Source organism: Impatiens glandulifera, chromosome 4 (assembly GCF_907164915.1).
Source record: "Impatiens glandulifera chromosome 4, dImpGla2.1, whole genome shotgun sequence".
Classification (NCBI taxonomy): Eukaryota; Viridiplantae; Streptophyta; class Magnoliopsida; order Ericales; family Balsaminaceae; genus Impatiens; species Impatiens glandulifera.
This window is the reverse complement of record NC_061865.1, coordinates 60,836,741-60,859,805: the sequence shown is the minus strand read 5'-3', so window position 1 is coordinate 60,859,805 and position 23,065 is coordinate 60,836,741. Positions and strand designations below refer to the sequence as shown.

Genomic DNA, 23,065 nt, shown 5'->3' with positions numbered 1-23,065 from the left:
ACAAACCAAAATAAAGAGACTAACAAAATCCTAAAAAAGTACAATAATATCTAAATAGTGATGATTCCATATATATATAATTAGGGGTGTCAAAAATGAACTCGACTCGCCAACCCGACACGAGTCGACCCGAAGAATATTGGGTTAGAGTTGGGGATTTTCGGGTTTGAATCATTTCGGGTCAGACAAAAATATAACCTGAAAAAGAAAATTTGGTTGGGTTGGGTTCGGGTCAACCCGGGTTGACCTGAATTAAAAAATCAGGTTACTCATCAACCCAAACCCACCCACCCAACCCGACCCACCTAATATATTAATAAAAAAAATAATTTGTCTACCTTTCAAAAAAACCCTAACCCTAACGGGCCTAACCCATATCCTTAATTTTTATTCCTTTTCTTCCTTCCGTCTTTCTCACTATTTCTTTCTTCCATCTTTCTCACTTCTCTTCAATATATATTCCTTCTCTAATTTTCATCTTTTTTTAATCTCTTGAACTCCGCTAGTATCTAATAATAAAATAAGTTCACAAATTAATCTTGATCTTGAGGAGGATAGTGTGGAGGGTTCACCTATGACAAATTTAGATGCAAATAAAGAAACGTGCATTGATTCCCAAGATCAAGACTCCAAAACTGGTATTGGTAAACGAAAGAGACCATTAAAATCAAAGTGGTGGCAGTATTTTGATATGCTTCCTAAAATAGAGGGAGAAGACTTTTTTTTATAATGATATTATGATTTCGTTGTTGTGTAATATTTATTTTGTGAAAATTTTGAATTTTCTAAACATAATATGCTAATTTTATTATTTTGTATTTAAATTAAAGTATTATTATTAAGCAAAAAAACTTATTTCGGGTTAGTCGGGTTGGTCTAACTTCGGGTTCGGGTTTGTTGTTTTCAGGTTCGTTCAGGTTCGGATCGGGTTCAGGTTGAAAATTTTGTTATAATGCACCTCCTTCAACCTGACTCGAACCCAACCGACCCACCTGAATTGACACCCTTATATATAATAAGGTATTAGGGTTTCAGAATTATTCATCTGAATCCAAACACATAAATTCAAAACAAAAGATGGAAAATCAGAAATCCAACTCAAGAAAGCAAATGCTGCAGCAGTTTCAAAACGATAACCATAATTTGTAGAACATCTAGCAAGATCACGACGCATATGAACTGTAATTCCACTACAAGCACATCCAGCAACAAATGTAAGGGTGTGTTTGATAACCTTGGAATTGGCATTGGAATTGGAATTGGAGGGTCCAATTCCAATTCTTATGTTTGTTAGACACTTTAATATTAAGAATTGGAATTGGAATTAGAATTCCAATGGAATTCAATATAGTGTAATTTAATAGTTCTCAATTCCTATCTTTTTAGGTCAGAATTGTAATTCCAAATTAACACGTTTTTCATGTTTTTGACATTTTTAACACGTTTTTCACACATTAAACACGTTTTAAACATGTTTTTTACACGTTTAACATATTTTCATATTTTGGCACGTTTAACACGTTTTTGGCACATTTAAAAAGTTTTTCACGTCCTTGACACGTCTAACACGTTTTTGACACATTAAACATGATTTTCACGTTTTTAACACGTTTTTGGCACGTTTAACACGTTTTTGGCACGTTTAACACGTTTTTGTCACGTTTAACACGTTTTGACACGTTTAACACGTTTTTGACACGTTTAACACGTTTTGACACGTTTTCACGTCCTTGACATGTTTAACACGTTTTTGACACGTTTAACACGTTTAACACGTTTTTGACACGTTTAACACGTTTTTGACACGTTTAACACGTTTTTGTCACGTTTAACACGTTTTGACACATTTAACACGTTTTTTACGTCCTTGACATGTTTAACACGTTTTTGACACATTTAACACGTTTTTTACGTCTTTGACACGTTTAACACATTTTTGACACGTTTAACATGATTTCACGTTTTTAACACGTTTAACACGTTTATGACACGTTTAACACGTTTTTTATATTCTGGCACATTTTACACGTTTTGGCACGTTTAACAAGTTTTTCACATATTTAATACGTTTTTGACGCGTTTAACACGTTTAACACGTTTTCACGTTTTTGACACATTTAAGACGTTTTTTTACGTTTTTGACATGTTTAACGCGTTTTCACGTTTTTGACACATTTAACACGTTTTTTTTACGTTTTTGACATGTTTACCACATTTTTGACAAATTAAACACGTTTTTCATGTTTTGGCACATTTAACAAGTTTTTCACATATTTAACACGTTTTTGACACGTTTAACACGTTTTCACGTTTTTGACACATTTAACACATTTTTTTACGTTTTTGACACGTTTACCACATTTTTGACACGTTTAACACGTTTTGACGTGTTTAACAAGTTTTCACATTATTAACACGTTTTTGACACGTTTAACACGTTTTCACGTTTTTGACACATTTAACACATTTTTTTACGTTTTTGACACGTTTAACATGTTTTCACGTTTTTAACACATTTAACAATTTTTTTACGTTTTTGACACGTTTACCACATTTTTGACACGTTTAACACGTTTTTCACGTTTTGGCATGTTTAACAAGTTTTTCACATGTTTGGAACGTTTAACACGTTTTTGACACGTCTTCATGTTTTTAACACGTTTAAAACGTTTTTAACACGTTGTTGACATGTTTCACATGTTTTTTACGTTTTTGACACGTTTGATACATTTTTAACACATTTATCATGTTTAACACGTTTTTCACGTTTTGGCATGTTTAACAAAATTTTCACTTATTAAAACGTGAAAAACTTGTTAAAACGTGTGAAAAACGTGTTAAAACGTGTAAAAAAACGTGAAAACGTTTGAAAACGTGAAAAACGTGTTACAACGTGTGAAAAACGTGAAAAACATGTGAAAACGTGAAAAACAAGTTAAAACGTGTGAAAAACGTGAAAAAGGTGTAAAAAACGTAAAAACGTGTGAAAAACGTGAAAAACGTGAAAAACGTGAAAAACGGGTAAAACGTGTTAAAACGTGTGAAAAACGTGAAAACGTGAAAAACGTGTGAAAAACGTGATTAATGTGTGAAAAACGTGAAAAACGTGTGAAAAACGTGAAAACGTGTTAAAACGTGTGAAAACGTGAAAAACATGTTAAAATGTGTGAAAAACGTGAAAACGTGAAAAACATGTGAAAAACGTGAAAAACATGTGAAAAACGTTTGAAAAACGTGAAAAACGTGAAAAAACGTGAAAAACGTTTGATAACGTGAAAAACGTGAAAAACGTGAAAAACGTGTTAAAACGTGTGAAAATGTGAAAAACGTGTTAAAACGTGTGAAAATGTGAAAAACGTGTGAAAATGTGAAAAAAATGTCAAAAACGTATTAAACGTGCCAAAACGTGAAAACATATTTTAAAAGTTAACATTTTGAACCGATATTTTATTTTACAAACATTGGAATTAGAATTGAATTACAATTCTATCATTTTCCCAAACATAGGAATTGGAATTGAATTACAATTCTATCATTTTTCCAAACATAGGAATTGAATTGTAATTCAATGTCAATTCTCATGGAATTGGAATTAGAATTCCAATGCCAATTCCAATTCCAATTCCCCCTCATCAAACACACCCTAAGCGTTTTTGTAATATGCAAATTATCAAAAATTCAAAAACTAACCATCAAAATTTCTTCCATTAATCTTCAGCGTTCAACGGTTCTGATTAAGTTCGAATTTATCTTTTATTTTATAAATAGGTTAACGTACCGGTTTTAGTATTGATTTTAACTGTTCTGGTTATACTGTTCCGATCGGTTAACCGATTTCGACCGGTTTAACCGTTAATCAATAATTTAGTTTTTTAAATTAAATTTATTAAATAATTTTTTTTAAATCATTGTTTACACTACTTTTTTTTTTATATGTTATAATGTATTATATTATAATAATAATTATTTTAAAATATATATTTTTAAACTAATATCTATATAAATTATATATTTTTTAAAAAATAATTTTATACATTATATTTATAAATTTAAAAATAATTAATATATATATATATATAAATTATTAAATATTATTTATAATATATAATAATATTTTTAAAAAAATTATATAAATTATAAAATATAAATATATAAGACAGTTAAAAGTTTGAAAAATAGTTCAACTAAAACCATACCGGAATTGTTAGAACTGATTAACTAAAGAAACCGGTAAACTAACGGTTCGGTTATCAATTTCCGATTAATTTAATCTATATATTAACTTACTTACCCCGTCACCAACGCTGAATAAAACCACAATTTTACGATTTCAAATTCTTCTTCCCACTAATAAAGCATAAACATCAATAACAGACATTGTTAAACTCCAAACACTCTGTAATCCAACAACTACAACAAGGAATCTGCAGGTTCATTCAAGTTTCAACCAAGACAAATTCAACCTCTGATCTAATTGAAATCGAATCGAATATCTTAAACACGAAATGGAAACAGTTTAACCTAAATGCAGAGACAGATTGAACATCGCTAGTGCTGATCATAACCGAGAAAGAGATCACGACAAACACGAACTGAATTAAGCGAAGTTTAAGACCACCTTTTGTACCAAGCATACCTTGAATGTTCTTCATCTTCACCAATTGATGCAAATTGTTGACGTCAATCGCCGGCGGTAACTCCGGCACCGGATGTACCATTGATCGGCTGATGTTCATCACCATTGGAATTATGATGAAAAACGGTTACAGGGCAATTTAAAGAAGATGGATTTACCCTGTTTGTTTGTTTGGTTAGATATTAATTTTGTAATCAAATAACAAATTGAATGGGTGTGAAAAGTCACTTAAATGGGTAGGTAGTAAAATTAGGTGTAAACTATTTTGTGTACATTAATAGGATAATGATTAATAATGTTAGGTTTAAAGGAAACTTAATTGAAAAAGTTATATATAGTTAAAAGAAGTAAAATGACTTTATTTGTGAAATTATATAAATACACCAAATAAACTATTAAAAATAGACTAATTTTATTTAGACTTACATGTATTTGTATGAACATATAAATTATTAAAAGTTTATTTAAATGTATATATTATTAAAAAAAATAGTTCATTTAGTTAGAAATGTGTTTGAATTTTTTTATATGAACTCTTCTACCTTAACATAACATTTAAACAAATCGTAACACTGATAAATAACAAAATCAGATAGTTTCTTGGTCGTCCATTGTCTTTCTAAATCGGCAATAACGAACTAAAATATTCTCATACAATTTAATACTAAGCGTTTCTCCTTCTACCTTCTACCTTCGAAAGAAAATCTAAAGATAAAAATGAAAACATTAAAAAAAATGTATACAAGAGATTGTGTAAGGTAACAACACAAGTTACCTGAAATCATTGTCATTAGTTGAAAACGAAGAGTTTGAAAAATATTTAAGACATTTTGAATGACTTTTAAAAAGTCGAAAGTCCCTTAAACAAATAATTTCCTAAATCATATTCATGTTTTTTATGTTCTAAATCATCGAAGAGATCAAGATAAATGGTTAAAATCTCAAGTTCTTGATAAGAAATTGAGAGTATCTTATTTTCCTCCCCAATCCAGTACATTAAAAACTTGTAAGCTTTTGAAGTAATTCATTATTTTGATTTTTTAATTTACTTTTATATTGAAAACAATTTAAATTATTTAATATAATGGTATAGTATAGATAAATATAATATATTATTATTTAAAATAAAAACTCATAAAAGTAATAAGATAACTTTTATTTCAAAGGTTTTGGAAAGTTTTAAAATACTAGTTTTATCTAATTACTACATTCATTGAGTATTATTTGATTTGAGAAATTATCATAGTACATTTTGACACTAATATAAACAAATCAGAATTGCTCTGTTTATGGTCCAACTAATAACACATTCAAAATAGGGAAAAGAAACAAACAAAATAGTTGATTTTAATTAAAATGCATGAAATCAAAATTCAACAAAATTACAAAAAAAAAAAAGCTGACATTGAACTCAATTTCTTTGCTCTTAAACCTAGCTGAGCTAGGCTATAACTAGTCTACTCTCAACTCAATCTACTACAACAGACAGTTCATGCAGCATCATACATTACTATATTTTCATTCAAATCATAAACACTTAATTGTCTTGATAAAAGTCACTACATATTGCCGCAATCATGTCCAAAGAAGCATTGTTTCCGAATTCACGATTGTTTGAGTCCAAAATAGCCTTTTTAACATAGTTAACTACCAGTCCGATAAGACCCTGTCATAACCCAAGTAGATTTTCATATGAGAATCTAGAAAGTAATCCAAGATATGAAAAGAAATGAGAGGCAATGATATATAATCTTACCCATTACTCAAAATTGACGCTTTGGCCTGGATTCAGCCACACTAACTTGGATAGAACGTCCATTGAGGTCCTACAAGAACAAATTCACCATTCAACTTAAATTATTAGGATTCATGATGAGTAATGAAAATTGTTTAGATAAATTATGATAATCTATGTTATCTGTTTTTGATGGGCAATGAAAATTGTTTTAACCTATCAAAAATTGAAATGCAATAAAATGTGATAGTAGCAAGTTTTTGAAACTTACAGCTCCATTCAATGAATCGATTGCATTGTTGACCTCTTTTGCAGAGCCATAGGTCACGAACCCGAATCCTCTTGACCTCCCACTTTCTCTATCGTAAACAACCTTAGCCTCCAACACCTTTCCTTGCTCGCTAAACAAGCTTTCAAGAGCAGATTCATCAACCCCCCATGAAAGATTTCCAACATATAGCCTATTGGAGCTATCATTACTTACTCCATAACCACCACCTCCACCACCACCACCATAACCGCCACCACCACCACCACCATAACCACCACCACCATAACCACCACCGCCACCACCACCATAACCACCACCTCCACTCCTTGGAGATCTGAAAGAGGATTCCCCTTCCCTTTCCCTTTTGGGAGGTGGAGGACCTGCATTCACTCTAATTGGTCTTCCCTCAAGTTCCTACAGAACATCAATCCAAATCCCCAATTAGCCAATTTCAATTTCTTATCATAAAAACAATAAAAGCAGTCTTTAAAATCTTACATAGCCATTAAACTGTCTAGCTGCTGCCTCAACCTCCTGAGGTGTAGACATTGTTACAAACCCAAATCCCCTGCTTCTTCCAGTCATCTTGTCATATATAACCTAGAACAAGAACATAACATAGAATTAGATTTATCTCAGTTCTACAACATAAACACAAACTCAATTCTGGAAATTCTGTAACCATGGTAGTTGATAGAACAACTTTTCAAAACAATAAACAGCTAAACATTTTATCAAACACCATAGCTTCACTCCAAATAACATACACACACACTGAATTCTGGAAATTCTGTAACCATGGTAATTGATACAACAGAATATATCAGATTCACTTAAAATAAACTATAAGCATTTTATCAAACACCATATCTACACAAACCCATATTAAAAAACAAACCAACAAAATTATAATAAAAACAAAAAAACAAACCAAACCCATCTATACCTCAACAACTTCAACGTTACCAACTTGTTCAAACAAGCCAGCAAGAGTAGCACTATCCACGTTGAACGGTAAGTTACCCACAAAAAGTTTAAGGTCGGGAGAGAAAGATGACCTTCTATCATCATTAACATGTTCATCAACATCTAAATCAGATGACATCGCAACCTTCCGAGAGAAACGAGAAGATACAGCCTCATATGGACGAAGAAATGAATAAGAAAGTGATAAAGGTTTCAAATTTGCTCCAACGGTAGGAGAAGCGAGAGGTAGTGGTGCGGCGCCGGGCCTTGAGTTTGAAAGAGAAAGATTGTTGGTTGAAAGAGATAGAAAATGGAGAGAACAAGCAGAGGAAGCCATTGATGAATGAAAGAAGATAAGGTTTATGAATACAGAAAACAGGGTATAAGCAAATATATATAAAGGATAACGATGATGAAAATATCTAAAGGCAATAATTTTTTTTAAAATTTTTTTATTATTCAGATCTAGGGTTTGCCCGCCCTTATCTATATATATATGACATTGGGCCTTTTGATATATTTTATTGTGATTTTGTAAATTAATAAAAAAAAAATAATTTATTGAAATTTTAGTGTTTATAAATATATTTAAATAATTAATTGGTATTGATAAATAGAAAAAGGAATATATTCAAATTTAAAAATTATAATAGTAAAAGACAAGGCCCAGAATTAAAATGGTCCATATTTACAATCTGGACTTGTAAGTAACTAACTCGGTCTGTAAGTAAGCATTTCACAATAGCCCAATAAGCTATTTCAATATTTATTATTATTAAAAAAAAATTGTCAAATACAATATTGCATATTAGAGTTGTGACTACTAATTTTTTAAATTCAATAAATAGTCAAAACACTCGATTTGATGAGATATGTAGTCTCTATATATAAAATGATGCTTAATTTTCAAAATGTTTGGAATTTCGGGTCGAGTGTTGTGGTTAATTTTGATATATATGAGAGTAATGGATATTTGGGTCGGATTATGGGTTGACCTGTCCATAAACTTAAAACGGTTAAAAATAAAATAAAAAATATTATATCTATGTTTCGAACTTGCAACCTAACAAAAACAAATACAACTCTTTAACCAACTATGCTAATAAGACTTTATAATTTAAATTCAACATCAAATTTGATTAACGCGAGATATTTTTAACAATATAAGTTCAACTTTTTAACTAACTAATGATGTTTAATTTTCAAAGTGTCTGAATTATTGGGTCGAGAATTGTGGTTAATTTAGATATATATGTGAGAGTAAATGGATACTTGAGTCAGATTGTGGGTTCACCCATCCATGTTTCAAACTTGCGACTTAACAAAATAAGTACAACTCTTTAACCAAATATGATTATGATGTGGTTTGCCGAGGGATAATAAATCGGTAACAATTGAAAATGGTTAAAAAAATATAAATTAAATATATGATTGACCAAAGTGTGTTGAGATCACGATCCTAAATATTAAAAAATATGAATAAGATATTTGATAAACCAAAGTGAAACTGTAAGGTCACGAGATGAGAGGTTCATTGAAAAAAATATGTGAGAAGATGAGTTGTTTTATCGAAATGAATAAAATGTGAAATGACAGTTTTTTATTTTTTATTTTAATATATTATTCGTGATTTATTTATAATTTTAAATAATGAATACATATTATTATAATTTTTTTTTTATATTTTTATCTGTTTGTATCGTACGCACGAGAATTTTTTTAGAAAAAAACATTTAATTAGATATGTGTGAAGATGAATTGTTTTATCGAAGTAAATAAAATATGAAATGAGAGTGTTTATTTTTTATTTTATTATATTATTCGCGATTTATTAAAAAATTTAAACATTTAATATATATTATTATAATTTTTAAAATTTATTTTGTTTATATTTTGTTATATGCATCACATTTTTCTAGTTAAATTAATGATATAAATTTTATTTTTTATTTTATAAATGACAAGTTTATGATTTTTTAAACCGTTAGAGAAAATATCATTTCTTATAGTTTTAATAATAAAAGCCACACAAATTGTGATATTTAAGAAAACAAATCTAAAATCTTAATTGATATCCATTAACTAGCCTCAATTTGATTGACTATTAATAAAATAGAGTATAGACTATTACAAAATTGTCCAAATCTAAAAAATTATTTTAAATTGTTTATAAGATTTAAATGCGTAAAATTGATCAAATTATTATTATTTTAAAAATATATTATTATTATCATTATTTATATATAATTAAGTAAAATAAATTAAATAATTAAAACAAATAATTTTTACAAAATCAATTAAATCTAAACAAAAACAAAAAATATTACAAGAATAAGAGGGGTTCAAAATTTCCAAAAATACCACAAACATGCAAAACTAACATAAAACTTTTATGGAATAATAGTTAAATCATAGCCAAAAATGTTTAATTTATAAATTTAAAATTACAATAAGCTGACTGGTTTAATATTTATTTAAATCAATATAATTAAAGTTAATTATATATCATTATTATCACAATATTATATAAATTGTGATAATAATGTTAGAACATAAAATAATATGTTACCTTTATATTATAAATTGAAAATTTTTAAATTAATATAATTAATATTTAATTGGTATTGTTAAATAATAAAAGGAATGTATTTAAATATAAAAATGATAATAGTAGAAGATAAGGGCCAGAAGAATATAATCAATAACAACTTTAAAATGGACCATGTTTACAATCTGGACTTGTGATTTGATTTCAATCATATTAGCCCAATTAGCTATAATTAATGTTATTTTGATAAAATAAAATAAAGTATTAAAATCGTCCTAATATAATAATTTTAAGGTGTAAATTTGTAAAATTTATATTTCATTTCAAATAATAATAATTTTTTAAAATAAGTTTTATTATTATTATTATTATATATAATTAAGTAAATTTAATTATATAATTAAAAAAATAAATAATATTTATTTTAATATATTTTTTATTTTAAAAAATGAAAAGTTTATACAATATAATATAAATGATAATAGTTTAGATATAATGACAAAAACAATACAAAACATATTATTTACCTTTTCATAAAACACAATCAAAACATAACTAGATTAATAATTTGAGAATAAAAATAAAAATATAACTAAGAGTGATTATCAACGAACAGTATAATATAAAATTTAATGTTAAGGAACTTGGAGAAACTCAAAAAGATGTAAAGACCACTGACTGACGTCACCAGTTTTTCAAAAGAGATCTCTCTCATAGGTGGATATATGTAAAGACTCGGGTGTAATGAAGTTCACCCCTGTTTTTTTTATAATAAATATTTTATTTTTACGGTCAAAATATGATATTACTCCATAATTTTTGTTTTTTTTTATTTAATTATTTATTTGTTTATCTGATTAAAAAAATGATAAAAGTTAAATTTATACCCTCGTTTTATCCTTAATTTTTTTTTATTTTTTTTAAGTTCACTAAAAATTCAAGTTTACCAAACTTAAATTCTTATATCCGTATCTGATCTCCCCATCATAAATTATTATTTTCTAATTAATTTATAAATATAATTTATTTATTTTAGTAAAATTGTAAAATTTTATTATCAGAAATTAAAATTATAAGAACTTAGACTAATTTAAAATTTATATAAATCAACCTCCCTATTTTCTTCTAAAATTAAATATTAAAACATTATTATTATTTTTTTTTTATTTTATTGGTTGGGAATGTAAGAAACTATATTATATCCCATCCTCCCACTTCCCATTCAAAATTAAAATTATATATTAAATATGATATTAATAAAATTTATAAAAATAATTTTTACAGTCCATCCCCTGTAAGGCTGTACCCGAGATCGGCCATACCTAATTATAGATCCGTGGCAACGTGGCAGCTCCTTGTTGAACAGTCAAACCCTAATTTCGGAGGTGAAAAAATAAATATTTTCTACTTTGTGTGAGTTTTATTTATTTATATATTCATCCTCTAAATAAAATATAAGTATATTGGATTGATTTTTGAAATCGAATTCAATATATTGGCATGAAGTGTGGATCTATGTACAATATTTTGTATATAAATGAGGGAGATGTCGTCGTTCTTTTATAGTTTTTTACGTCGTTAAATTAGATTAGTGACCGTAAACTATGTATATTTTATTTGTTCGCTTGATATTATTAATATTCTAGTTCGAGTAGATTTTATGAAAAATATTTAGTCGAGTAGATTCAAAATCCTAACTTTGTCCTTTATTGATATGCTTTATTGATATGGTTCAAAATTTAAATTTTTTAGGGCAAAAATGAGTGTATAATCATATTATTATGAGTAATTTTTATTTTTTTAAATGGTTCAAGAATATTATAAATTATTAGAATCTTTTAAATATAACGATAAAACATTACATTAAAAAAATAATAAAAAATAAAAGAAAAAAAGAATAATAATATAATACGGCTACAAGGGTTAAAACACATAACCCGCAAATACTTAACCAATTAACTAGGCGCAAAACTTGTTAGGGCTCAAACCCAGAACCTCTCTAGAAGACTGGAATATCCTCTCTTATTGTGTTAGGCTATCGAACTCGTAGATTTTTGAAACAACGATTGATTCTTGAATATCAGAAAGTGTTATAATAATATGATTATTAATGATATACATTTTAAGTAGACACTACGATCATTTAATGTTCAACAATTTCTCTCTAACCAAATGATCTACTATAAAACTGTTAAATTTATTATATTAATCCCATAAATTTAAACTTTTCAATAAGTATCCAAAAACTCGAATATTACCCAATTAAATTAATGAGATCTCATTCATACCATAAAAAAGAAAAGAAAGTAAATCATATAGTAGTGAACCTCAACCATACAAAAATAAGTGAGTATTTTGATAACCATCCTAAACAATACTATCAACGATATTAGTTGGTATAACATTTAAATGTTTGCAAGTAATAGTGAGGTTTATAAGAGAATTATAAATATTAATTTACGTCACATTCCCAATAATTTATGGATCCAACTCACTGAATACACTGACACACTTTAATTGTTGATGGTCATTAATTGTTTGAGAAAAAAAGCTTGGTTTTTCCTGCTCCACGTTGTTGCAGATCATTGGTTACTTTTTATTGTTTTATTATTTTATATTTTAATATTTAACTAGAGATTTTATTTATCACAGGCTGGAAAAATACATCGGGGCAATAACTTCTTATGTTGTTAATTTGATCTCTTGAGGGTTAATTTACACCATATGTCAGAGATATTTCATGTAAAAAAATTGGCATAATTTTGTCCTCTCCATTATTTATTTAAAAGATATTTTTGATTGAAATTATTATTTTTTAATATTTTTTATAAAACCTTATATACAACTGGACAAATAAATCAAGAAGATGGAAATAAAAAGTATATATAATTTTTATTTGTCTTAGTTTAATAAAGAAAATTACAGTTAAAAAGTATATATATTGATTGCATGATATTTCATCCTATATAAGTTTTAATAAACGTATAATTTAACAAATTGAAATAAATTTAATTAAGTAGGTTATAACAATGTAACAATTTTTTGTACAATAAAAATTAAGTTGTATTTTTTTTATATATATTTGTAATCCCACCCACCACATTTATTGTGTTTGGTGAAAAATACTCTCTTAATAAAAATCAATACTTGGACTGAAATGTCGCTATAAGTTTAGTCGGATTCTTCTACGACGAAAGCGTCTTGCGCCCTCTCACGGAGAGGTATAAAAATGTATTTTTTTAATCATTACCCTTTATCTGTGAAATGACACATGATCACCAGGTCAGTTTTGTAACAGAGGATCACAACTGCTAAAAGTTAAGATGGATTAGGGAACAAACTTGATATGGGCTTGTTTGCAATGCAATTTGATGAATAGTAATTTTTTGGAAATTTCAAACCTATTTTTTTATATGTAAATACATAATTATAAAATAGTCAAATATGGAGGGATGGATAAGTATAGATGCAAAATAGTACTCATTTGGTAGAATTAATGTGCAAATCCATTGTCCCAACCTTCAATGAATGATATCCATAAAATATAGGTTACAATAATGTTTTTGATTGTCTATTGTACTAATCTATATACATATATAATGATGCTTAATTTTTAAATTGTTCGGACTGTCGGATCGAGAACTGTGGTTAATTTGGATATATGTGAGAGTAAATGAATACTTGAGTCGGATTGTGGGTTGACCCGCCCATAAATTTAAAACGGTTAAAAATAAAATTTAAAATGCTATAGATATGGTTCGAACTTGCAACCTAATAAAACAAGTATAACTTTTTAACCAACTAGGCTAATAACACTTTATACTTTAAATTCAACCAAAATTTGATAAACGCGTGACATTTTAACAATATAAGTTCAACTTTTTAACTAACTTTTATATATATATATATATATATAAAGATGCTTAATTTTTAAAGTGTTTGGATTGTCTTCTCTTCTCTATTGAGAAACCGATTAGTCAAAATTTAACTAACATTAACTTTGGTGAAAAGTGTCAAACAATTATATAAATAAATAGTAAATGGAGAGGGATTGATAAAGCAAAATAATTCACTCAATATAATGAACAAACTCATTGTCCCAACCTTTGATGTCCATTATTGCATGTTTATTGGGGCAATTTTTATTGTACGGTACCTTGCTAATTGACCTTGAGGGTAGGGTGTTCTAGGGCTTTGAATTGAAATATATATAATTGTCTAGACTAAATGTTAAAATCTTGAGTTATTTTGTAAAATTTGTACAATTTTACGATTTAAAAAGGAGATTAATGAACTTGATTTAGATAATTCTCACGATTTTAAATTATAGATTTTAAAATTTTACGAGTTTATAAATTATTTTAATTTTACGATTTTATACGTTTTTATATAAATAAAGTGAGAGTATTTTTATTAATTAAAAAATATCACTTATTCAAATAAATAAATAAATAAAATTATTATTTATTCAAATAAACAAACTTTTCTAATTAAAACATTTTTAAAATTATTTTTATATTTAAATATATATATATATATATATATATAATATAAACAATAATAATATAAAACTAATACTCTTTACAAATTTACACATACAATCATTTTAAAATAAAAACAAAATTTTGGTTTGGACTGAATTGGTATAATCTTTGTCATTTGTAATCCTTAAAAAAATTTATTGTGAATGTTATTATGGTCCCGAATTGGTGTAATTTTTCCATTTGTAATCCTTAAATAAATAGTTTTTTTTTTAAATGTTATTATGATTCTGTATTCACTTTTAATTTATGATATTTTAAATGAAAATTATAAAATTTTATTTCTTATGAACCATGGACTTAAACTATTTATTGAATTAATCATTAAATAATTAGTGAATACCTTCTGCCAACTAACAAATTTTAAGGGCAAATCTACTCCAATTTAAAAAAATCTTATGACAAATATATTAATATTAATATTAATAGTTTAATACTTAATGTATGAAAAGAGAGAGTAGTTAGTAGGCATCTTGTAAGAAAAAGATTGGTGGTTGCTTGGAGGGTTCCTATAAATTATGCCGGTCTTGACCCCCACTACCAAAGTCAGCATGACCAAGACTATGAATATTACAACCCATTTCTATACAATTTCATAGGAATTATCCACCATTTTCTATATACTCTTCTACATAAATACATAAAAAAAAAACAATTTATTTTTATTTAAAATAAATATTACCAACGCACTAAGATAGATCAAATGCCAAAAATATTTTCTAAAAGTCTAAGTTTATGCGTTATTTCCATCCATGCGCCGCACTAGATGTGGAAGTCATGATACTAAGGGACAAATCAAAAATCAAAGTTGGGTAACTAAAAAAAATGGGTGGACTTACAAAAATAAATTTATGAATAAAATGAATAAATTAATATTTGTTTGCAGTTTTTTAGAATTAGAGAATTAAATAAAAAAACTACCGAATCAATAATTTATCGATTTCATTTTACCGGTTTATTGGTTAATCGGTTCTAACGGTTCCAGTTAACTGATTTTTACTGGTTAAACGGTTCGGTTTTCTGTTAAACTATTTTTAAGCCGGTAAACCGATAATAATTTAATTATATATATTTATATTAGTTATTTTTTAAATATTAGATATATTATAAATAATATTTAATAATATATATTAGTTATTTTTAATTTTTAAATTATAATTTATATAGAATTGTTTAAAAAAAATTAAATAAACAAATAATAATATTTTTTTAGAAATAAAGAGGGTAATGTAAATTATTCACCCTAATTGTTACAAAAGATAATAATTTAATTTATGGTCCATCTTAACCTCTTACATTTAAAAAAAAAATTAAAATTACTATTTTTAAATGTTTTTGTTTCTATTTTTAATTAATAAAATAATAAATTATAAGGCATTTTCATCTCAAGAAGAATAATCTTACAAATTAAGACGTCCAAATCATCAAACTGGAATTACTAAAATTTGATTTCATAAAATTCTATTAGTTTTTATAAAATTTTACATATTTATTAATCTTTTTCTTTTAAATGTTTAGGTTTGTCTTATTATTATTAATAATAATTATTATTCTATTTTTAAAGGTTTGATGTTGAGGTTCAGTTGTTCGATACAACAACCACATCGTTCATGTTTTAAAACTTAATTTAAAATATTTTATGTATTATTTTTGTAAATAAAGACTATAGATTATTATCAAACCTACCAATCAATTCTTGTTAGGTATGAAGAGAATCGCTACACTTCTCAATAAAATTATTTTTATATACAAATCATGTTTTTAATAACACTAACTTTTAAATATTTTATTTATTAAACATCTTCAAATAATATGTGATTCCCACTTAAAAAAAATACTCTGATTTAACATAAAGTAGCTATAAGAATTCATAATAATCATATCCGAAAATAAATTCAGATCATAATAAAAAAACAAAAAAATTATTAAAGCTTAAAATTGATTGTCTATTATATATTTTATTACAAATATATTTTGATTTGTAACAACTATCCTTATGATTAGGTTGGTGTGTGCCAAAAAAACACAGAATGGAATATATATATTAATGTTAATTTTCATTAAAATAATATATAAATTAATATTTTATTACAATCAAAAGTATTTTTTTTTTAAATTATAAAATTTAAAAGTGAAAGTTATTTTATTTATGTTTCTATTTGTTGATATAAAAAATTGATTAAAATAAATAAATACTTGTTAGATGAAAAGTAGATAAAATAATATTAATTAGGGTCAATTAAATTCTTTTTTAGAATTTATGGTTCACTCTATACCATATTCTCACAAAATAGGTGAACTTTTAATTCGCTCTTTATTTGACTTTTAATATTAGTTTGACATATCTTTTACTCTAATTTCAACAAATCAACAACTAATCCCAATTGATCAACGACCTCTTATCAAATGTCAAACCAACCACTTACCCCCAATTGACCTTCATCTTGTGACTGATATTTTTTCATATTCCTCTTTATCTCATCGTCCGATAAACCACCCACCACGCAACCTCTATCTCGTGACCTTACACTTTTAAATGCTCGTCAAATCAACCATAATTCCAACCTCACACTCGACAAACCACCCACATCTGACCTCTATCTCGTGACCTCACACTTTTAAATGCTCGTCAAACCAACCATTAGTTCCGACCCCACACTTGACTAATCACCTACCACCCAACCTCCATCTCGTGAACTCACACTTCAAATGCTCTCAAACCAACCACGAATTGACTTTTTTCATTTGGTGGTGTACACTAATTCCGACTTCACACTTAACAAACCACCCACCACTCGACCTCCATCTTGTGACCTCACACTTTCAAATGCTCGCCAAACTAATCATTAATTCCGACCTCACACCAGATGTATTGTAACATTTGTTTAAAAGTTGCGCCATTATATATTATAGTCAAAAAAAGATTCTTGAAAATCTACATTTGCATTTTTGAGATTTGAACTCTAGTCTTAAGCATGAAATGTGAACATTTTAATTTAGACCGCTTAAGATTGTTGAAATAATTTTATTATTTTGTGTATTTATATATATTTTGTATTTAATAATTATTACCAATTAGTTAATTATTATATTAAACAAAGAAAATATTTATATTTATAAAGAAAATATTTATATTTATAAAGAAAATATTATATTTATAATGAGAGAAAAGATGTATGATAAAAGATAAAATGTAATTTATATAAAATTAATGATGAAAAATAATATAATATAATATGTATATATATATATATAAATAAGGTAATTATATTTAATATATATATATATATATTATTGATATATATTTTATGATTAGTAGAATATATATATATATAAATAAAAGAGAGTAAATAATTAAGAAATAAAAATTAGTTAGGATTATTTATCAGTTATAAAACTTTATAATAAAAAATTGTTTATATAATATTATATATAAATATACAAATGATAAAGCTAGGTTCATTCAAACAAAAATTGTTTATATATTATACATAAATAAAAAAAATATAAAAATAGGAAGTATTTGTATTTATAATAATAATAAAAAATTGTTCATATATATATATATATATATATATATATAAATTATGAAAGTAAGTACATTGAAAATTGATACATGGAAACATGTTATTGGGAAGATCATATTTGAACCCAATTAATCATAATTAAATTTTAAAATTATTAATAAAAAGTAAAAATTATTTAATTATATTTGGTATGAAATATATGGTTTGAATTAGTTAATGCTTTTTAGGTAAAAAGTGAGAAAAAAAATTTGGTACTTTTTTTTATCAAAATTTCCTGTTATGATTTTTTACAAAGTAATTTGTAATTCTAAATAAACTCACTTATGCTATTGTTATTGTCAAACATATTTGTAAAATTATATTTTCAATTAAACTATAATGTATCATCTAATAATCAAATGTAGTTGTTGAAACTTGATGAACCCATATCTATAATAATAAATACATTTCTAGAAAATAAAAAACTTTTTACTAATTATTCGGTGTGATTGTCTATTTATAAGAATAAATGTTATGGTCTTAAAAGCAACCGTTATTGCTACTAAAATTAATGCCCGTATATATATATAATTTATTCACATAATTAAATATTTTTTTTTAAAGAAATTTGTCCATAAACCTGTTTAATAATTACAATTACAGTAAATCACAAAAATAAACTCAAAAGATACACTAAATTTGTCTTTCTCAAAAAGTATAATATATTAGTAATTGGGTGAATCTTAAGACCAGCCGCAGCAGGGGATTAATTAAGGTGTTATTTGGGTGTCAAAAGAGGAGGGTGGGAGGCAGCAGGGGGGCAAAAATGGGGATCAAATTTTGGGTGTCAAAATTTGATACGGGTGTCAAATTTTGTTTGGCCAATGAGACGCTGCCATGTGGCAGTTTAATATTTACTTTTGATTTTAATTTTCTTATTTTAAAAATACATTTTAATAATAATTGATCAATAAAAAAAAAAAAAAAATTATATCAATATTTTTTATTTTTCACGATCTATAAATAGAGACGTGGTTTGTGTCATTTGGACACCAAAAAAAATATTGTTTGTGGTGAATGAAGTGATGAATAATATTGTTTGTGGTTAAAAAAAAAATGAAATTATGTATATGTTTAAATGATGTGGAAGTGAGAGAAAGTGAAAAAGTAATTTTGATACCTTGAATAACACGCTGCTGTATGACATGTTAAAAAGTGGGTGTTAAAAGAGGTGTTAAGCTGACGTGGCAGGGTGTTAAATGAAAAAATTTGACACCCTGCTGTGGGTAGTCTAAAAGGGACTTTTATACAACCTATATTTTTAGATAGCTACATATATGTAATCTTTTGTTTTACATTTACCATTTAAATTTACTCTTGAAAATATATTAAAATTGCCCACTTGGGTAGGATTAATAATTTGTAAAATTAAATTAAAATAATTTAATTATATATAATTAAAAAAAATAAAAAAAAATAAAAGTGGTAGTCAACATGGTAGTAGTTACAAATTTCTATCACCACCAACCACAACTTCCTTTCTAAGTTGAAAGTGCATATGCGTCTGCATTGCATCCGCATCATATTTGGTTAAATCTAATCCGTTCGTTTTAAATCAATCCAACGGCTTCCCTTTCATCTAAAAACCAACAACTCCATTTCTCCTTTAACTCTTCCTCTCTCACCTACCACCAAAGCTTTCTCTCTCTACTCTCCACCTATATAAACAAATTACACGATTCATTAATTTTCAGGAAATCAAACACAATTGAAACAAAACCCAGATTTCCAATTCTCTCTCTCTCTCTAAACAATTTCATTAATTCCGATCAAGAAATGGGAGAGATCGGTGAGAATCATGTGATTTCATCTTCAGAAGGATTCTGTGTTAAGAAAAATGATCCTTTGAATTGGGGTTTTGCTGCTGAGGGTCTTATGGGTAGTCATTGGGAGGAAGTGAAAAAGATGGTGGAGGAATTTAGGAAACCGGCGGTGAATCTCGGCGGTGAGAATCTTACTATATCTCAGGTGGCGGCTGTAGCTTTGGCCGGCGGTGATGTTCATGTGAAAGTTGAATTGGCTGAATCGGCTAGGGCTGGTGTTAAAGCTAGTAGCGATTGGGTTATGGAAAGTATGAATAAGGGTACTGATAGTTATGGTGTTACCACCGGATTTGGTGCCACCTCTCACCGGAGAACTAAAGAAGGAGGTGCTCTTCAAAAAGAACTAATTAGGTAATTTTTTAAATTTTCTTATTTTTTTCTTTTATTTACTCTAAATTTTAATTTATTTAAAAAAATGGTAAAAAAAGGTTGGGTTCGAGTTTACGGTTCTGGATTCGAGCCTATCAGGTTTTTTTTTTTCTTAGATACTAAGTTCGAGCATATAAAGATTCTGGGTTTAAGGTTTGGGCACATTAAGTTTCTGAGTTCGAACCTATCAAAATTCTGGTTCGTAAGTTCGAACATAAATTTGTAGGTTTGAGCCTATCAAGTTCTAAGTTCTGGTTCGACACTATAAACAGTTATATCATCTAGCGGGGATTAGAACGGACAAGATAAATGAATAAATAATTTTAGATAATAAAATTATTTCAATAGATGTAACAGTATTAATTTAACATTTGTTAAGCGGTTAGATACTACGTACTTACACGTTATCAAATAATTAATTTTAATATTTAATAAAAAAATGTTTTTTTTTTCAGGTTTTTGAACGCCGGAGTTTTTGGGAACGGAACAGAATCAAGCCACACGTTGCCGGGAACCGCCACAAGGGCGGCGATGCTCGTGAGAATCAACACCCTTCTTCAGGGTTATTCCGGCATCAGATTTGAAATTCTTGAAGCCATAACCAAATTCCTCAATTCCAACATCACTCCATGCCTTCCTCTCCGGGGAACCATCACCGCCTCCGGCGACCTTGTCCCACTTTCCTACATCGCCGGACTTCTCACCGGCAGGCCAAACTCGAAAGCTGTTGGACCGAACGGGCAGACCTTGAAATCGGAGGAGGCTTTCAAGCTAGCTGGAATTGAAGGTGGGTTCTTTGAGCTTCAACCGAAGGAAGGACTTGCACTTGTTAATGGAACCGCAGTTGGGTCTGGTTTAGCTTCGATTGTTCTGTTCGAAACTAATATATTAGCACTCATGGCTGAAGTTTTGTCAGCCATTTTCGCTGAAGTTATGCAAGGAAAACCTGAATTCACTGATCATTTAACCCACAAACTTAAACATCATCCTGGCCAAATCGAAGCTGCAGCGATCATGGAACATATTCTGGATGGAAGCTCATATGTCAAAACAGCAAAACAACTCCACGAAATGGATCCATTGCAGAAACCCAAACAAGATCGATATGCCTTAAGGACATCCCCACAATGGCTCGGGCCTCAGATCGAGGTGATCCGCGCTTCCACCAAATCGATTGAGCGCGAGATAAACTCGGTTAACGACAACCCTTTGATCGATGTGTCCAGAAACAAGGCCCTGCATGGTGGAAACTTTCAGGGAACTCCAATTGGTGTTTCCATGGATAACACCAGACTGGCTATAGCTGCAATTGGGAAACTTATGTTTGCTCAATTCTCCGAGCTTGTTAACGATTTCTACAATAATGGGTTGCCTTCGAATCTCTCTGGTGGGAGGAATCCTAGTTTGGATTATGGGTTCAAGGGAGCTGAAATCGCGATGGCTTCTTACTGTTCTGAGCTGCAGTTTTTAGGAAACCCTGTTACAACCCATGTTCAAAGTGCAGAACAACATAACCAAGATGTGAATTCACTTGGTTTGATCTCATCTAGAAAAACAGCTGAATCAGTTGAAATCCTCAAGCTAATGTCTACAACTTTTCTCGTGGCGCTATGCCAGGCTATTGATTTAAGGCATTTGGAAGAGAATTTAAGAAACACTGTCAAGAACACTGTTAGTCAAGTGGCGAAAAGGGTTCTCACCATTGGAGCTAATGGTGAGCTTCACCCGTCAAGGTTTTGCGAGAAGGATTTACTAAGGGTGGTTGATCGTGAATATGTTTTCGCCTATGCTGATGATCCTTGCAGTTTGACTTACCCATTGATGACCAAACTAAGAGGTGTGCTGGTTGAACATGCTTTGAAAAATGTTGAAACTGAGAAGAACTCTACTAGCTCGATCTTTCATAAGATTGGTGTTTTTGAGGAGGAATTGAAAACCCTTTTGCCTAAGGAAGTTGAGAGTGTTAGGGTTGCTTTTGATAATGGGATTTTGGGTATTCCTAATCAGATTAAAGAATGCAGGTCTTATCCTCTTTATAGGTTTGTGAGGGAGAAGCTTGCTACCGGATTTCTGACCGGAGAAAATGTCAGGTCGCCGGGAGAGGATTTTGATAAGGTGTTCACTGCTATGTCTAAGGGAGAGATTATTGATCCTTTGTTGGAATGTCTCAAGGAATGGAATGGTGCTCCAATTCCGATTTGCTAAGAAATCGGTTTTTATTTTATTTTAATTGTTGTTGTTTTTTTAATTAATATGGATATTATCTTTTTGTTGAATAAATAAACTGAAATTATCTAATCATAAGTGGGTTTTGTTGTTGTTGGACAATCTTTCATCGTTTTTATTTTATATAAATTACATTATTTTATAGTATACTATTTGTCTCCAAATAAAAGTTACATGTGGCGGATTTAGAAAAAGGTTTTTTTTTTATATTATTATTACAGTAGTAACATAACTTCCAACTTTTTTATTTTTAAAATATTTTAATTTATTTTACTATTTTTTTAATTCAAAGAAAATTGAACAAAAATAATATTTATTTATTCAATTTATTCATAAATTTTCTATTACTTTTTAAGTAAATTCCAACTCAAATTCCTGAATTCG

At 28.0% G+C, this 23,065-nt stretch overlaps 3 protein-coding genes across 3 annotated transcripts; 1 reads left to right on the top strand and 2 right to left on the bottom strand.

Annotated features, from left to right (window-relative positions):
* Nucleotides 1-4,330: 4,330 nt before the first annotated feature.
* On the bottom strand, nucleotides 4,331-4,742 carry LOC124935617 (CASP-like protein 5A1). Its single transcript, XM_047476037.1, has 2 exons — nucleotides 4,522-4,742; nucleotides 4,331-4,424 (listed from the first exon to the last, which is right to left on the bottom strand). Exons 1-2 carry the CDS (start codon nucleotides 4,740-4,742, stop codon nucleotides 4,331-4,333), a joined length of 315 nt encoding a protein of 104 aa, XP_047331993.1.
* A 1,225-nt stretch (nucleotides 4,743-5,967) lies between these two features.
* On the bottom strand, nucleotides 5,968-7,984 carry LOC124933438 (RNA-binding protein CP29B, chloroplastic-like). The gene is made up of 5 exons (XM_047473841.1): nucleotides 7,589-7,984; nucleotides 7,141-7,242; nucleotides 6,643-7,056; nucleotides 6,393-6,462; nucleotides 5,968-6,302 (listed from the first exon to the last, which is right to left on the bottom strand). The coding sequence occupies exons 1-4, from the start codon at nucleotides 7,943-7,945 to the stop codon at nucleotides 6,400-6,402; spliced, it is 936 nt and encodes a 311-aa protein (XP_047329797.1). The 5' UTR covers nucleotides 7,946-7,984; the 3' UTR covers nucleotides 5,968-6,302; nucleotides 6,393-6,399.
* Nucleotides 7,985-19,955: 11,971 nt separating this feature from the next.
* On the top strand, nucleotides 19,956-22,772 carry LOC124936995 (phenylalanine ammonia-lyase 1). The gene is made up of 2 exons (XM_047477523.1): nucleotides 19,956-20,437; nucleotides 20,911-22,772. Exons 1-2 carry the CDS (start codon nucleotides 20,040-20,042, stop codon nucleotides 22,658-22,660), a joined length of 2,148 nt encoding a protein of 715 aa, XP_047333479.1. The 5' UTR covers nucleotides 19,956-20,039; the 3' UTR covers nucleotides 22,661-22,772.
* Nucleotides 22,773-23,065: the final 293 nt, after the last annotated feature.

What these genes read in the sequence shown, in the direction of transcription:
- LOC124936995 (XM_047477523.1), top strand. Translation starts at nt 20,040, where the DNA reads ATGGGAGAGATCGGTGAGAATCATGTGATTTCATCTTCAGAAGGATTC. An exon ending in CTTCAAAAAGAACTAATTAG is followed by an intron (nt 20,438 to 20,910) that starts GTAATTTTTTAA and finishes TTTTTTTTTCAG; the next exon opens with GTTTTTGAACGCCGGAGTTT.
- LOC124935617 (XM_047476037.1), bottom strand. Translation starts at nt 4,742, where the DNA reads ATGGTGATGAACATCAGCCGATCAATGGTACATCCGGTGCCGGAGTTA. An exon ending in CAATCTGTCTCTGCATTTAG is followed by an intron (nt 4,425 to 4,521) that starts GTTAAACTGTTT and finishes ATGAACCTGCAG; the next exon opens with ATTCCTTGTTGTAGTTGTTG.
- LOC124933438 (XM_047473841.1), bottom strand. Translation starts at nt 7,945, where the DNA reads ATGGCTTCCTCTGCTTGTTCTCTCCATTTTCTATCTCTTTCAACCAAC. An exon ending in GTAACGTTGAAGTTGTTGAG is followed by an intron (nt 7,243 to 7,588) that starts GTATAGATGGGT and finishes TTCTTGTTCTAG; the next exon opens with GTTATATATGACAAGATGAC. An exon ending in CTAGACAGTTTAATGGCTAT is followed by an intron (nt 7,057 to 7,140) that starts GTAAGATTTTAA and finishes GATGTTCTGTAG; the next exon opens with GAACTTGAGGGAAGACCAAT.